This window comes from Armigeres subalbatus, chromosome 1 (assembly GCF_024139115.2).
Source record: "Armigeres subalbatus isolate Guangzhou_Male chromosome 1, GZ_Asu_2, whole genome shotgun sequence".
NCBI lineage: Eukaryota > Metazoa > Arthropoda > Insecta > Diptera > Culicidae > Armigeres > Armigeres subalbatus.
In genome coordinates, this window is record NC_085139.1 from 52,435,702 (window position 1) to 52,449,864 (window position 14,163).

The following is a 14,163-nucleotide window of genomic DNA, read 5'->3' on the forward strand; positions in this document are numbered from 1 at the left end:
GAGACGTGGTCACTCAGGTTTGTTACGTAGAGGTCGAGCGTTGCGTGGGCAGCTGACCGACTCAGCCGAGGTGGGGGATCCGCGCTCAGGATCGTGTAGTGGCCTTCCTCCATGTCGTTGCTCCAGATGGTGCCGTTTCGATTGCCGCGACTGTTGCCCCAGGCTTGATGTTTGGCATTCAAGTCGCCGGCAATGATATACTGGCCTTGCCTCCGCGTCAGCTTGACGATGTCCCTCCGAAGGGCAGCCGATGATCCATCGCCGGCTTTGGCCTGCGTTGGACAGTACGCCGCGATGAGCGCGATTGTGCCGACCGAAGTGGTGATTTCGACACCGATGGCCTCGATGACATTGAGCTGGAAGCTTGGAAGCAGACGACAGTTGATGTTGTAGCGAAGAGCGATGGCCACACCACCTCCCCTGGTCGGCCGGTCGAGTCGCACGATGCGGAAGTCCGGGATGTTGACGTTCACCTCCGGTTTTAGGTGCGTTTCGGTGATGAACGCCACGTCTATTTCCTTCTCCTCAAGGAAATCCTTCAGCTCGATTGATTTGCTCTTTAGCGAGCAAGCGTTCCAGTTGACCAGGCCCACCCTAGCAGCCATTTTCAATGATGAACATGCCAAGTGTGAAGACCTGGTCGAATCGGGTTTTGCAGCCGCGCAGTCGAGTGGCGAGCTGCGCGAAGATCGGCATCAGTTGCTCCGGAGTGTACAGCGGGGCAGATTCTTCCGGTTGGACGGCTTCGTTCTCCGACTGCCGACGGAACCCAGGAGGAGGAAGCGGGGGCCATTCGCTGGTGGATGGTGCCGACGATGCTGGAGCTTGGACCGATGCAGCTGCCGCTGCCAGTCGCTTGTGCGGCTGTAGCGGTGGGAGTATTGGAATCACACGACGGGGAGCCGGGATGGCTGGAAAGTTCACCTCGTTGATTACAGGAACACGGTTCTTCTTCGGAATGGTCCTGGTGGAAGCCTTCTTCCGGATTTCCAGGAACTCGGCTCGCTTTGGGCAGCCCTTTGTGGTGGCCCGATGTTTGTCGCCACAGTTGGCGCACTTGGGATCGGCCACCTCCATTTTGTCGCACTCGTCCGTCGGATGGGGTTCGCCACACTTGTTGCAGCGCGGCTTCATGCGGCAGTTCCTGGTGCCGTGCCCGAAATTGAAGCAGTTAGTGCATTGCGTGACATCGCGGTGCACTGGCCGATATCGCTCCCAGTCAACGACGGTGTAATTTATAACGCCAACCAGCTTCAGGTCCTTCCAGGTAGTGGAGCCGTGCTCCAGATGGATCAGGTAAAGCTGGTCGCGATATCTCCTCGCCTTGTCGTGACGAGCGATCTTGTGGACGGCTACTGGCTTCAGTCCGCAACTTTCAAGCTCTGCTTGGAGCTCTTCCTCCTTCATGTCGTGAAGTCCTCGCAGCAAAGCCTTGAGCGGCTTCGTGCCGGGGTGGTCATGAGTGTAGTACTCATACTTGTGGACCTCGAGGAACTCCACGACGGATTGATGATGGTCCCTGTTGGCCGGCATCACTTTCACGCCCTCGCTGCAGAGCCGAAAAGTACATTTCAGCCCCTTAGCGATCAGCTGGCGAATTTTTGGGCGTAAATCCGGCGGATCGCCCTTCACAAACACGGGCGGGCACTTCTCCTTCCGCTCCGGTTGCACCTGCGGCAGCTGCGATTGCTGCTTCTTCCTCTTTTTCGGCGGATTGCCGGCGTCATCAAGCGGCAACGGCGAGAACACGTTGCTCTGCAAAAGCTGCTTGGAGGGGTTACCCGCGCCTCCAAGAGCAGTGCGCTTAGGCACTTTTCCAGCGACCGAATCGGCCACCGAGTCTCCCATGACGGGTCCGGGAGAAAATAACGCCAACGCGACAAGCGGAAACGTAAACAGCGAACGAACGAGAAAAAACACTTCGAAAAAATGCGCGAGCAAAAAACACGTCCGTACGTGTTGCTGTCTCGAACTGGAATGATGAATTTTTTTTTTTTTTTTTTTTTTTTTTTTTTTAGAGAATTATTTTAACTCGTAAAAATCGTAATTAGTGAAGAACTGAAATCAATGGAAAAAATAACGTTAATCTTCTATATACATAAAAATGAATTTCTGTCTGTCTGACCCTCTTAGATTCAGAAACTACTGAACCGATCGGCGTGAAATAGAGGTTTTTGGGGCCGGGGAAGGTTCTTGAGATTATTCGAGACCCCCCCCCCCATACAAACGAAACACCAATTTCTGCATAACTCGAGAACTAATCAGAGATTAAATCAGTTTTAGGCTGCTAGTAAGCAAGGTTCATAATGCTCACTCAATCTCAGGAGCACATGATTTTCCCTCACGACAGTTTTCGGGGAGAAATCGCTTTTCGGGAAAGAAAAACAGCCTGGAGAGTGATAACAATTTTTCGCTCACTTCGATTGCCGCTGAACGTTGGTTTGCTCTTTTTCTTTCATATTCAGGTCTTTTCGTGGCATCATCAATGCAAATGGTAGTAGCTTATGTGGAACAAATAACTTAACGCTTTCATACAGATAGCGTGGTGGTGTGGCTAAAGTAAGCGCATCCCCACAGCTATTATTGTTACTATTCTGGGTTCGAGTCCGGCACGGCCATACAATTTTGTAATTGTTCTGTGATAATTCTCGCGAAAAGTGAGTGAAAGGTGAAAGTAATGAAATGAAAAAGGATTTTCATCTAATAGGCAAGATTTTCGTTCATCTTCCAATGCTAATTCTAGAGAAAAGATTGATGGGTGAAAGATGATCCTCAACATAAACAACGAAACAAGATTTTCCCTTGGCCCGAAAAACGCTTGCTTTGGTCTCATTGAAACGAAAAGTCGAAACCCTGCTAGTAAGTAATAAAAAGAAGCAAACAGCGACAAATGAGATAAGACCTTCTCCGTTTCAACATTTTTCCACCGACGAACCGACGTGTCACTGGTGCTATCTGATTGTCTCACGTTTTTCAACGGTCATTCGCTTTTGCGGGCGATCGCTCCTGTCAAATGAGCTAAGACACAACTCCGCTGCAATGTTAATACACGTAGGTTGGTGGCTGAGCTATGAAAACTTCGCGAGCCATTATGGGGATGGCGGTGGTGTTTGATGATTTTTCATCATGGCGTCGTGGGCAGCAAATTTGAATTATTTTCCATGGAGTGACACGTCGGTTCGTCGGTGATTTTTCTGTAGATTCGCTAGCGATTTCAGTCTACGATCTTCATCCACCCATATCTTTTTGTAAGAGCTAATGGATATAGCTCGAAATTACAAAAATGTCACAAAAAGTCATGACCGCCCTAACACGGCAGAATTCAGATTTAGAGCAACGACATGTTAGAAAAATTTCTTAGAATTCTTGCAGCATTACAGAACTATAAAAAAACCTGTTAACATCTTTTTAAAAAAGTTTAATCCCATGACATGAAATGACATTTTTCTTAGAATTAGAATGGTCACTTCCTGACTCTGCACTACCACTCCAAACACAACCCTCAGCAGAAACATTTTTTCACAAAAATGCAGACAAATTCAAAGAATTGAGTTGTCGTTTCCAGCCCTGGCTATATACCTTTTATAACAAATAAATATTATTATTTTTGCAATCATATCGTTATGATGTAGACATAATCCTAAATCCTGTTACGAAGAATTAATCTTTAAGATGACATGCAAATAAATATTTTACTGCGTTTTTCCATTTTATGCCTCAATAAATATAAAAAACAATCTTTGAGAGATAGAAGCCATTGAAGTTCACTTATGAAAGAACACTTTTGCATTTCATACTCTACCTCGGCGAGAGGTTCCTTATTACAACACTATTTCACTGTGAAATTATATTTTATTCCGGTGATTCGCAATACCGAGAACACTAATGTAACCCACGCAATAATACTACGCACGAGATCTACTAAAGGGCGTTTTGTTTTGGTCGTCCGAAGAACGGGATTTCTTTGTTTTGATTATGTTTCACTGAACGGTGTTTATCAGCTGCGCGGTGCCGAACACACCAATACTGATGCATGATTGCCGATAAGATTTTAATAAACCACAAAAACGCATGACGTCCACAGTGGTTTTAAATGTTCTGAAAAAAAAATCATATAACTGTTATAAAATAAAAGTGAACTGCCCACACCAGGCTATTGACATCCTATTGTTTAGCCCATCGCCAGATCGTAGCCAGGATGTCCCGGGCTATATTTTTTTTATACTGCGTTTCAATGATGACAGCGGGCTATGTCTATTGATGATGATGACACCACGCTTGACACCGGCTCGGCCCACACGAATCGAAGAAAACAAAGACAATAGACGAATCCAAGTAAAATTAAGAAGCAGACACACGCCGGTGTTAAACTTTAATAGATCCTACAGCACAGCATAGGAAGATAATTTTCAAATGCTTATTGCAAATTTTGCGCCGTGTTCGACTCCCATGCAAAATATATTGTCCCACCAAAATATGTTCCCACCAGTTTCTCCATATACGGATGACGTCTCCACTGCAAGAAAGAGCTGTTTGGGGTGTGAGATAAGGTGCAAGAATGATGTTTTGGATTATGCTTTCGCTAATTTCTATACAATTGGACGTAAGAGCATTTGTTTTGGTACTTCGACAAATTTGCACGGTAGTCTATATTCTTCGGTGAGAAAAGCAATATAATAAATTCTATTTAAATTCTAATACATGCATAAAGTCCTTCGTCAAAACCAGTAAAAACTGTTATAACTCGCTTTTCAGCAGGGAGATAACTGTCAAAATATAACCATCGTTTGTTGTTTTGTTCTCGTTTCGTTGCACAAGTGCCCGCAAATCCAGGTTCGTAATTTGGTTATTGATTTAAAACTTTTTAACATGATAATTTTTCAAATAGTACTATCTAAATGATCCCGAGTGTATCACCAATGACCACTTTGGTGGCACGCCGAAGTGCCACCTCGGTAACGCTGCTCTGCCGATCGCTCTCGTCCAATACGGCCGCTGTCGTCAAGATCCATCGCAGCGTTTACGCAAGAAGGTACCCCACGATGGTCGTCCTGCCCGATGGGGCCACCATCAATGTGAACTATCATGAACCCCGCCGGATCATCAAGGTATGTGTCTGGGTGGAAAATAAATAGAAATTTAATAGATTGATTTGCTGAAATAATTCGGCTGTTTTAGCTTCCATTGGATCTGAGTCTTCTGTCGGAAGCTGAGCGAAAGGCGCGCCTGGAGAAACGCAAACCCAAGCAGGTGATTCAGGTGGAAGACGAAGTGGAGGACAATTTTAACGCCAGGAAGTATGTAAACTTTATTAGGAAGAAATGAAAGGGATGGTGTTGTAAAATATAGTGTTTTTGCGTGGTAGGTAAATGACAAGTTCTTTGATGAGAAAATAATTCCTCTATTATCATGAAAATGTTCAGCTTTCTAAATTCTCCAACGCGTCGTTGTTCTTCGTCGCATGGGACACGTGGAATGGCATCTACCGTAACATTGAATCTCTAGTTTGTACAGTTGTAGGATTAGGAGCAAATGCTGTTAATTCCGAGGAGCACGCAAACAAAATTGCCAACAACTCTTTCTATTTGCGCATAATTTCGCTCTGTTGCGATGAGTGTCCTGGAAGCATACTCGATCGAAGCATACACTAGTGCTCCCTGTCCGAGGTTAATTTCCTCCTGAGAATAAGTTAATTGGCACTTAAATTCCTTAAATTCGGCTTTTTTATTTTTTTATTAGAGAGGCTGGCAGTCCTGGGCTGGCACAGTAGTTTCTTTTTGTTGTTTGGTCTTGGGTAATTGCGACTTGCATCTGTTTTCGTTTCTTCTGCCTTCAGCCTTTCCGTGGCCAAGATATGCCCAAAACACTTGACTGAAGTTTGACACAGATTTAGCTTAGAGTGGTTAAGCTTAACGTTGTACTCCTCAAGACGAATAGACAGCTTTTCAAGGGATCGATTATGATTAATCTATACGCCAAACACCATCGCTGTGCTTCTTCACAATTTGTTCTGCTTTCACTCTTCAGTCAAATAATCCGGCAACGTATTTTTACGAAGCGGCAAAATTTCACGCTTTACAGGTAGCACTACTCATCCAAATACTGGAATCGAGTTACGGGACTACTTTCGAACGACTTTAACTTTGCTTAGTTTGTTTAACTTTGTTACGTTTGCTTCAGTTTACAGGATTTTGATTTCCAGTCAGCTCGACCAGATGTCACTAGTTGTGTCTTTTACTCTCCCGCTGATCTTATGTAATGCAAATAGTGACATCACTAAACTAAACTAAACACTAAACTAAACTAAGATCTACCCCAGCTTAGTAAAGTCTACCTCCTTGGTTGTAGGGTACTCAAAAAAACTTGATAATGTCGTATTTTCAGCCCGAGGCTAGTGTTGCAGCCAAACAAATCCAATTCGAATCCAACCCAAACTCATTTTAAATCAAATCCAAATCAATTCCAAGTCCAATTTATATACAATTCAAATCAATTCCGAATCCCAAATCCAAATCTAATCGAAATCCAACCTGAATCCAATCCGAACCCAATCCAAATGCGATCTAAATCTTAACCAATCCAATCTTAAATCAAAATCAATTCAAATCCAATCCCAATTCAATCCAAATCCAATCCCAATTCAAACCCAATCCAAATCCAATCCATATCCAAACCCAAATCCAATCTAAATATAATCCAAATCCCATCAAAATCCAATTCAAATCAAAATCCTATCCAAATTTGAATCCAAGCCTAATCCAACCAAAATCCAATCTAAATCTCATACAAATCCCATCCAAATTCAATCCAAATTCAGTCCAAATCAAATCCTAATCCAATCTAAATCTCATCCAAATCCAATCTAAGCATAATATAAATCCAATTCAAATCTAATACAAATGCAATCCAAATCCAATCTAAATTCAATTCACAACCAATTTAATCCAAATCCAACATAAATCCAACCCAAATCAATTTTAATCCAATTCTCTATTCTAAATCCAATACAAATGTAATCCAAAGCTAATCCAAATCTAATCCGAATCCCAAATCCAATATAAATTCAAATCCAATCCAAAACCAATCCAAATGTCATCAAAATCCAATCCAAATCCTATCTAAATATAATACAAATCCATTCCAAATTCAATCCAAATCCAATCCTAATGCAATACAAATCCAATACAAATATAGTCCAAATCCAATCAAAATCAAAATCCAAATCCTAATCCAAATCCAATCAAAATCTAATCCAACTTCAATCCAAAATCAATCCAAATCCGATTCAAATCTAATACAAATGCAATCCAAATTCAATCCACATCTAATTCAAATTCATTTAAAATCCAATCCAAATTCAATTTAAATCCAATCAAATCCAAACCCAATCCAAATCTAATCCAAATCCAATCCAAATATAATCCAAATCCAATCCAAGTCCAAAACCAATCCAAAACCGATCCAAATCTAATCGAAATCCAAATACAATCCAAATCTAATCTAAGTCTTAATACAATTCAAATCCAATGCTTATTCAATCCAAATCCAATCCAAAACCAATCCAAATCTAAATCCAAATCCAATCCTAATTCAATACAAATCAAATCCAAATCTAGTCTAAATCCAATTAAGATCTAATTCTAATCAAACCCACATCCAATCCAATTCTAATCTAATTCCAATCAAAATCTAATCCAACTTCAATCCAAAATCAATCCAAATCCGATTCAAATCTAATACAAATCCCATCCAAATTCAATCCAAATCTATTCCAAATTCAATACAAATCCAATCCGAATCCGATATAAATCTCATCCAAATCTAATCTTAATCCAAATACAATCCAAATGTAATTAAAATTCGATCCAAAACCAATCCAAATTCAACTAAATCCAAATTCAATCCAAATCCAGTCCATCAAAATCTCATCAAAACTAGTCTTTATCAAATCCAATTTCAATCCAAATCCAATTCAAATCGAGTCTACATACAACCCCAATCCAATCAAAATCCAATGCAAGTCTAATCCAAATCCAAATCCGATCTAAATATCATCTAAATCCAAAGACAACCCAAATTCAATCCTAATCCAATCTAAATCCATATCCCATCCAAATACAGTCCAAATCCAATAAAAATCCAATCCAAATCTAATCCAATTCCAATGAAACCCCTTATTTTTTATTTGTTCAATCTAACGCAAACTCATTTTTATCAAATTCCCAAAAATCTATGCATTTGGTTGGTTCCTGGTGTCTCGCAAGTAATGTGGGATTCTAGCAGGAGGGTAGCGTATCCAAAAAGTCCGGGAACTTCTGATCTAATCAACATTATAGGAAATGGCTACTCGCTGAATCTCACATCTGTAAGGGTCGAGCTCACGTTCTTTAGATCAATAGCCCTCAACTCTTTATACGTCCAGTCAGATTTCACATTTCAACTTTCAGATGGTGGACGAACTTCACAATTAAATCCGCTATGTTCCAAATATGCCTTCGCTCAATTTTTTTTGCTTTTCTTTTTGGTGTCTGCGGCTTACCTTTTTTTACCACTGACATACTTTGGCTTATCATTATTTTTTGCCATTTTGTTTGGAGGTACATAGGCTTATCATTCTTTTTTTGCCGAGACACGTTATGCCGAAAGAACTGCCGTTTTTCAGTGGCAACCCAGAAGAGTGCTCGATGTTTTTCAGTGCTTTCAACACCTCCACGGATGCGTGCGGATTTAGTAACGTGGAAAATCTCGGTCGTCTACAACGGTGTCTGAAGGGAGGTGCTCTCGAGGCAGTTCGCAGTCGCCTACTATTACCTGCATCAGTTCCACAGGTTATGCAAACGCTGCAGTTATTGTACGGACGCCCGGAGCAAATTATCTACGCGCTGCTCCAGAGAGTTCGGGTAGTTCCAGCACCGAAAGCGGATAATCTGTGTACAGCTTTGGCTTTCGAGATGGTAGTACAGAATTTCTGTGATCATCTGGAAGCGGCAGGCCAAGTGCTACATCTTTCCAACCCAATAGTGCTCCAAGAACTAGTGAATAAACTTCCTGCGTATCTGAAGCTGGACTGAGTCACATTCAAACTGCAGTTTCCAGTGGCCGACCTCCGTACATTTAGTCTATATATAACAAAATTGGTCTCGGCAGCTGCCGAAGTCACGCTTTCGTTGGATCCCAAGGGAACGCGACCAAAAAAGGAAAAAGGATTTGTGAATGCGCGCACACTACTTCACATGGTGCAGCCTTTCCAGAGAAAACGAAAGTGGATTTTGTAAAATCAGCATCGCCAATAAGCTATTTGGTCTGCGGAAAACCGGTTCATCGTGTGAGGGAGTGCAATATTTTCAAGAAGATGGATCAGGGCGATCGCTGGAAGGCTGTTCGTAGCAATTACTTGTGCCGGATCTGCCTCGGTAAACACGGCAGAAAACCCTGTCGGTCCTGGGCACGTTGTGATGTACAAGGGTGTCAAATGCGTCATCACCCGCTTCTACATGGTGATTTTTCGGTCGGCTCTAAACCGACACCGCAAGAAGGCAGCGTAGTTAAACAAGGAAATCCAACTGAAGGCGTGAATGCTCACCATTCTAATACTTCCACAATGTTTCGAATGCTACCGGTACGACTTTTCAGTAATGGACATAGTATCGAAACGCTAGCTTTCATTGACCAAGGCTCATCAGTTACGTTGCTAGAGAAGAGAATAGCCGATACATTGGATATTGAAGGGAAGGAAATGCGTTTATGCCTGACCTGGACCAACAATATCAGCCGAGAAGAAGAAGGTTCGTAAGGTAGAGATTTCCGGCATCGGAGGAGGCAAACGGTACCCTCTGGTCGACGTCAGGACAGTTGAATTCCTGGCCTTGCCGGTGCAGACGCTACGCTACAAAGAGCTTTCCGATCGTTTTGATCACTTGCGTAAGTTGCCGATTGTAGACTTCGAAGCCAAAGCTCCGGGAATACTCATCGGAGCAAAGGATACTCGTCTCACTGCGACCCAACAAATACGGGAAAGTCGCGTGAACGAGCCAATAGCAGCGAAGACTCGCCTTGGATCGGCAATTTACGGATCGACGCCGAATGGGATCAACTACGCCAGCTGCAACATACACATTTGCGGTTGCGGTCCGACGAAAATTTGCATGAGCTGGTCAAGCAGTACTTCACGGCTGAGAATGTAGGCGTTTCAGTGGATAGTTGCCCCGAATCAGACGATGATCGGCGAGCTTGGGCTGTACTCGAGAGGACGACTAGGAGAGTCGAAGGTGGATTCAAGACTCGGCTTTTATGGCGCTACGATAAAGTAGATAGTTACGCTATGGCGGTGCGACAGTTACGATGTTTGGAGAAGCGTTTCAAGGCGAATCCTGCGATGTTCGAGAATGTACAGTGTCAAATAGTGCAATATCAGCATAAAGGATACATCCACGAAGCTACGACCGAGGAGTTGGCCGCAGTTGATCCACGGAGAATGTGGTACCTCCCGATCGGCGTAGTGCAAAATCCGAAAAAGCCAAACAAGATCAGAATCGTGTGGGATGCAGCAGCAACAGTGAACGGTATATCCCTAAACAACATGTTGCTTAAAGGGCCGGATCTAGTGCAACTATTTCCAGATGTACTCAGCAGATTCCGGGAGCGAAAAATTACCATGATAGGAGACATCATGGAAATGTTCCATCAGCTGAGATTGCGGCGCGAAGACCGATACAGCCAACTATTACTCTGGCTCGGCGAAAACGGAAACCCTTTGAAGACCTTCGTTATCGATGTGGCGACGTTCGGTTGAACTAGCTTTCCATGCTCACAATTCGTTAAAAACTTGAATGCAGCCGAGCACGCGGAGCAATATCCACGAGCTGCGGAGGCAATCGAGCGACGACATTACGTTGACGACTATTTGCAAAGCTTAGACAGCGAAGAAGAAACGTGCCGGGTGGTGGAAGAAGTCAAGCTGGTGCATCAGCGAGGCGGATTTACTATCCGTAACTGGCTGCCCAATTCAAGCGCAGTTCCTGTTTGGAGGAAAAGCAAAGAAGGCGCCAACAGTTTGTCGCCTGCAGAATAGGCGAAATACTCTCGAAATTCAATCCCCAGGAGTGGCGGCACGTCCCGTCGAAGATCAACGTAGCAGATGACGAAACAAAGTGGTGAAGTGGACCAAACCTGCAAGCTGACAGTCGTTGGTTCAATGGGTCGGAGTTCCTGCGCAAATCAGAAGAGTTTTGGCCGCATCATGTGAAATCGGAGGAAGTCGAACATGAAATGAGACCGTGTCACGTTCACCTTGTTACACAGCAGAGTGAAGTCATCGAATGGAGTCGCTTCTCCAAGTTTGAAAGGCTCAGGCGAACAGCTGCCTATATTCATCGATTTGTGGATAATTGCTGGCAGAAGATTTTGAAGCAACCGCTACAGTCGTCACATATCAGTCAGGAAGAAATTGTCAATGCTGAGAATACACTCTGGCAGCTGGTGCAACATGGTGAGTTTCCGGAGGAAATATACCAGTTGTAGCAGGCGAAAGTAGGGCGAAAATCGAAATTGAACCATCTACAAATTGTCGCCGTTCATTGACGAATCTGGTGTCGTTCGGATGGACACTCGCATCACTGGGGCAATCTTCGTATCGTACGACACCAAATTTCCAGTCATCCTTCTGGAAGGACATCGCCTAACCAACCTGATCGTCGATTGGTATCACCGGTACTACCTGCATGCAAACAACGAAATCGTAATCAACGAGGTTCGCCAACGATTCCATGTCCCCTGCCTTCGTGCGCAGGTGCGAAATCTCTCCAAAATGTGTATGCAATGCAGAGTAGTAAAAGCGAACCTGATGTGCCCACGAGAGGCGCCTCTTCCTAAGGCGAGACTCAGCCTATATACTCGGCCGTTTAGTTTCGTCGGATTGGACTACTTTGGTCCCATCTTAGTCAAGGTTGGACGATCTTTGGTCAAGCGATGGGTGGCATTATTTACGTGCCTTACTAACAGAGGCGTCCATCTAGAGGAAGCGTGTAAATGGCAATTCGACGATTCGTGGTACGAAGGGGTGCTCCGTTAGAGATCCGGAGCGACAACGGTACCAACTTCCTTGGTGCCAACCGTGAGTTGCAACAGCAGATACTCCTAATGAATCAACAATTACCTGAGGTGTGGTTGGGTGTTTAACCCGTCATCTGCTAACCCCACATGGGCGGATCGTGGGAGAGGCTCGTCAGGTCCATCGAAACAGCCTTTTCGTCCCTTACAACCAATCGAAATCCGGACGAAGAGACTCTTCTAACGTTGATGACCGAGGCAGAGGGAATAGTGAACTCTAGTCCATTGACGTTCGTGCCACTCGCAGCGGAGACTCAGGAGGCTCTCACCTAACCATTTTTTGCTATTGAGCTCGCAAGGCTTCACCCAACCTTCTCTCCAGATTTTGGAACGCCCGCAGTCTCTCAGGACCAACTGGCGGTTGACAACAAGACTGGTGAAGCAGTTTTGGAGCCGTTGGATGCGGGAGTACCGAGGGCGGATTCTTTCCGTCATCAAAGGGCGTGATGGGCGGAGCAGACAGGTACTGTTGAAGGCTTTCGGAGACGTGCTACGGCGCCCTGTGACCAAGGTAGCTGTATTGAACATTGTGGCCGAAGACAACGATGTAGCTGAGATTAACGCAGTACCACTCGGGGACGTGCATTACGGGCCGGAGGATGTTGCCACTCGTTATCCGATTAGTTTTTTTTTCCTAAGCAATGGAGGGGGAATCTGCGCAACAAACATCCTGGGTTGTCCAGGAAGTGCGGGGTTAGGGACCACCTCCAACAGCAAACGAGGGAGGCAGGACTACATCCCCGACCCGCTAAACCGTTTCCATTGCCGCCAAGCCCATCGTCCCTTCGGTACAACCAAAAAGTAATGCTTCAAAGGGGGGCCAGTGCACAACGCACCCTCAAGGTTAGCTGCGTGTCCCTGCAGCACCGAACATCGTGATTTGCTTTTTTTAGAAGAACACCATGGTATCGTGCCAGCGCATTGCCGGCTTTCCAGGTGGCCTTACCACGCCCTATGTCCTCGGAAGAAGGTGGGAAGGGTCGACTTCTCGCCTGCTTCCCTCTGCACGGCTGGTATCAAGAATAATTATGCCGCGTGCACCCCAAATTGACCTATCTGCGATAGGGTCTATTGGCCAACACACAGAGAGACTTGCCGACGCGGTGGCAACGCCGATTTGGACGATAGCCGATAAAACGGCGGTGGCAACGACGATTTGGACGATAGCCGATAAAACGGCGTACCAGCCAACTTCATCTTTACACATCCTCCGAACTAGGTTGCCCGGGATAGTGTCCAGACCACATGTGGCCTGTAAGGACCTGGGTCAGGTGGAAGGTGATTTCCCCATGGAATCTCTAGACCCACGTGCCTATCTCCGGTATCAACCTATGTATCCTTCTAACCTGCACTGTGATTTTGCAGCACGCTTCAACGCCGGGCACTTCGAACCCCCCATGAGGTGCTTGCTGTTCGCAGCTTTCCCGGGTCAAATCAAACAATTGAGAGGGTTCGTGCAGCATAGTGCCTTATGTCTCTCCAATCCGCAGCGTCGACAGAGCTTGCTTCTGTAAGGGCCTTTGCAGTCCCATTGCTTGTGCCCCGGTTCCAGACACTTTTAGCAAACTTCGGCACACCGACCATCCCACCTTGACGCTCCCTAACTTGACTACCTTGGAGGCGTCCGTTGCAGATAGCCGAACCAATGCTACCTGCGTCCCTGCCGGACCTTTCCGTAGCCGAACGGCTGCGGTGGGCGTCTCCACTTCACACTGTCGCCGCAGTGCCGTGACGAGCTCTTCGGCTTCTGTGATCTCGTCCAGGTCTTTAACGAGTCTTCATCGAGCTTGACGTCACTCCTCATCGCCTTCAAGACGTCCGAGTACTTAGCCTATCCGATTAGTTTCAAATAGTTAATTTGTAAAAGTTTATCCTCTTATCATCCAGTTATTCCGAATAAACACTAGCAAGAGCAAATGTAAGTTCGAAGTGCTTTATATTATAGCAAATGAGCTAATGTTGTATCTTGTAGGGAAGCAACAACTATATCATTGTCGGTGCCAAACAATTTGTCTACTTACTCCGTGGAAAACGTGGTTCTCCGATAGGAGAAAA

General features: G+C 45.0%; 3 protein-coding genes across 8 annotated transcripts in view; 2 read left to right on the forward strand and 1 right to left on the reverse strand.

Annotated features, from left to right (window-relative positions):
• LOC134225427 (cystinosin homolog) overlaps positions 1 to 3,981 on the reverse strand; it is a 95,367-nt gene extending 91,386 nt beyond the window's left edge. For 5 of the 6 annotated variants that reach the window (XM_062705530.1, XM_062705524.1, XM_062705537.1 and 2 more), the window contains exon 1: positions 3,803 to 3,981. The gene's annotated coding sequence lies outside the window, so the exon portion shown is untranslated. The remainder of the gene's footprint in view (positions 1 to 3,802) is intronic. The other variant, XM_062705562.1, reaches the window with a different exon arrangement.
• A 755-nt stretch (positions 3,982 to 4,736) lies between these two features.
• On the forward strand, positions 4,737 to 5,364 carry LOC134208394 (large ribosomal subunit protein mL55). The gene is made up of 3 exons (XM_062684380.1): positions 4,737 to 4,833; positions 4,889 to 5,108; positions 5,179 to 5,364. The coding sequence occupies exons 2-3, from the start codon at positions 4,899 to 4,901 to the stop codon at positions 5,323 to 5,325; spliced, it is 357 nt and encodes a 118-aa protein (XP_062540364.1). The 5' UTR covers positions 4,737 to 4,833; positions 4,889 to 4,898; the 3' UTR covers positions 5,326 to 5,364.
• A 3,988-nt stretch (positions 5,365 to 9,352) lies between these two features.
• Positions 9,353 to 11,071, forward strand: LOC134206171 (uncharacterized). Its single transcript, XM_062681863.1, has 3 exons — positions 9,353 to 9,789; positions 9,940 to 10,787; positions 10,836 to 11,071. The coding sequence occupies exons 1-3, from the start codon at positions 9,353 to 9,355 to the stop codon at positions 11,069 to 11,071; spliced, it is 1,521 nt and encodes a 506-aa protein (XP_062537847.1).
• The last annotated feature ends 3,092 nt before the right edge of the window (positions 11,072 to 14,163 follow it).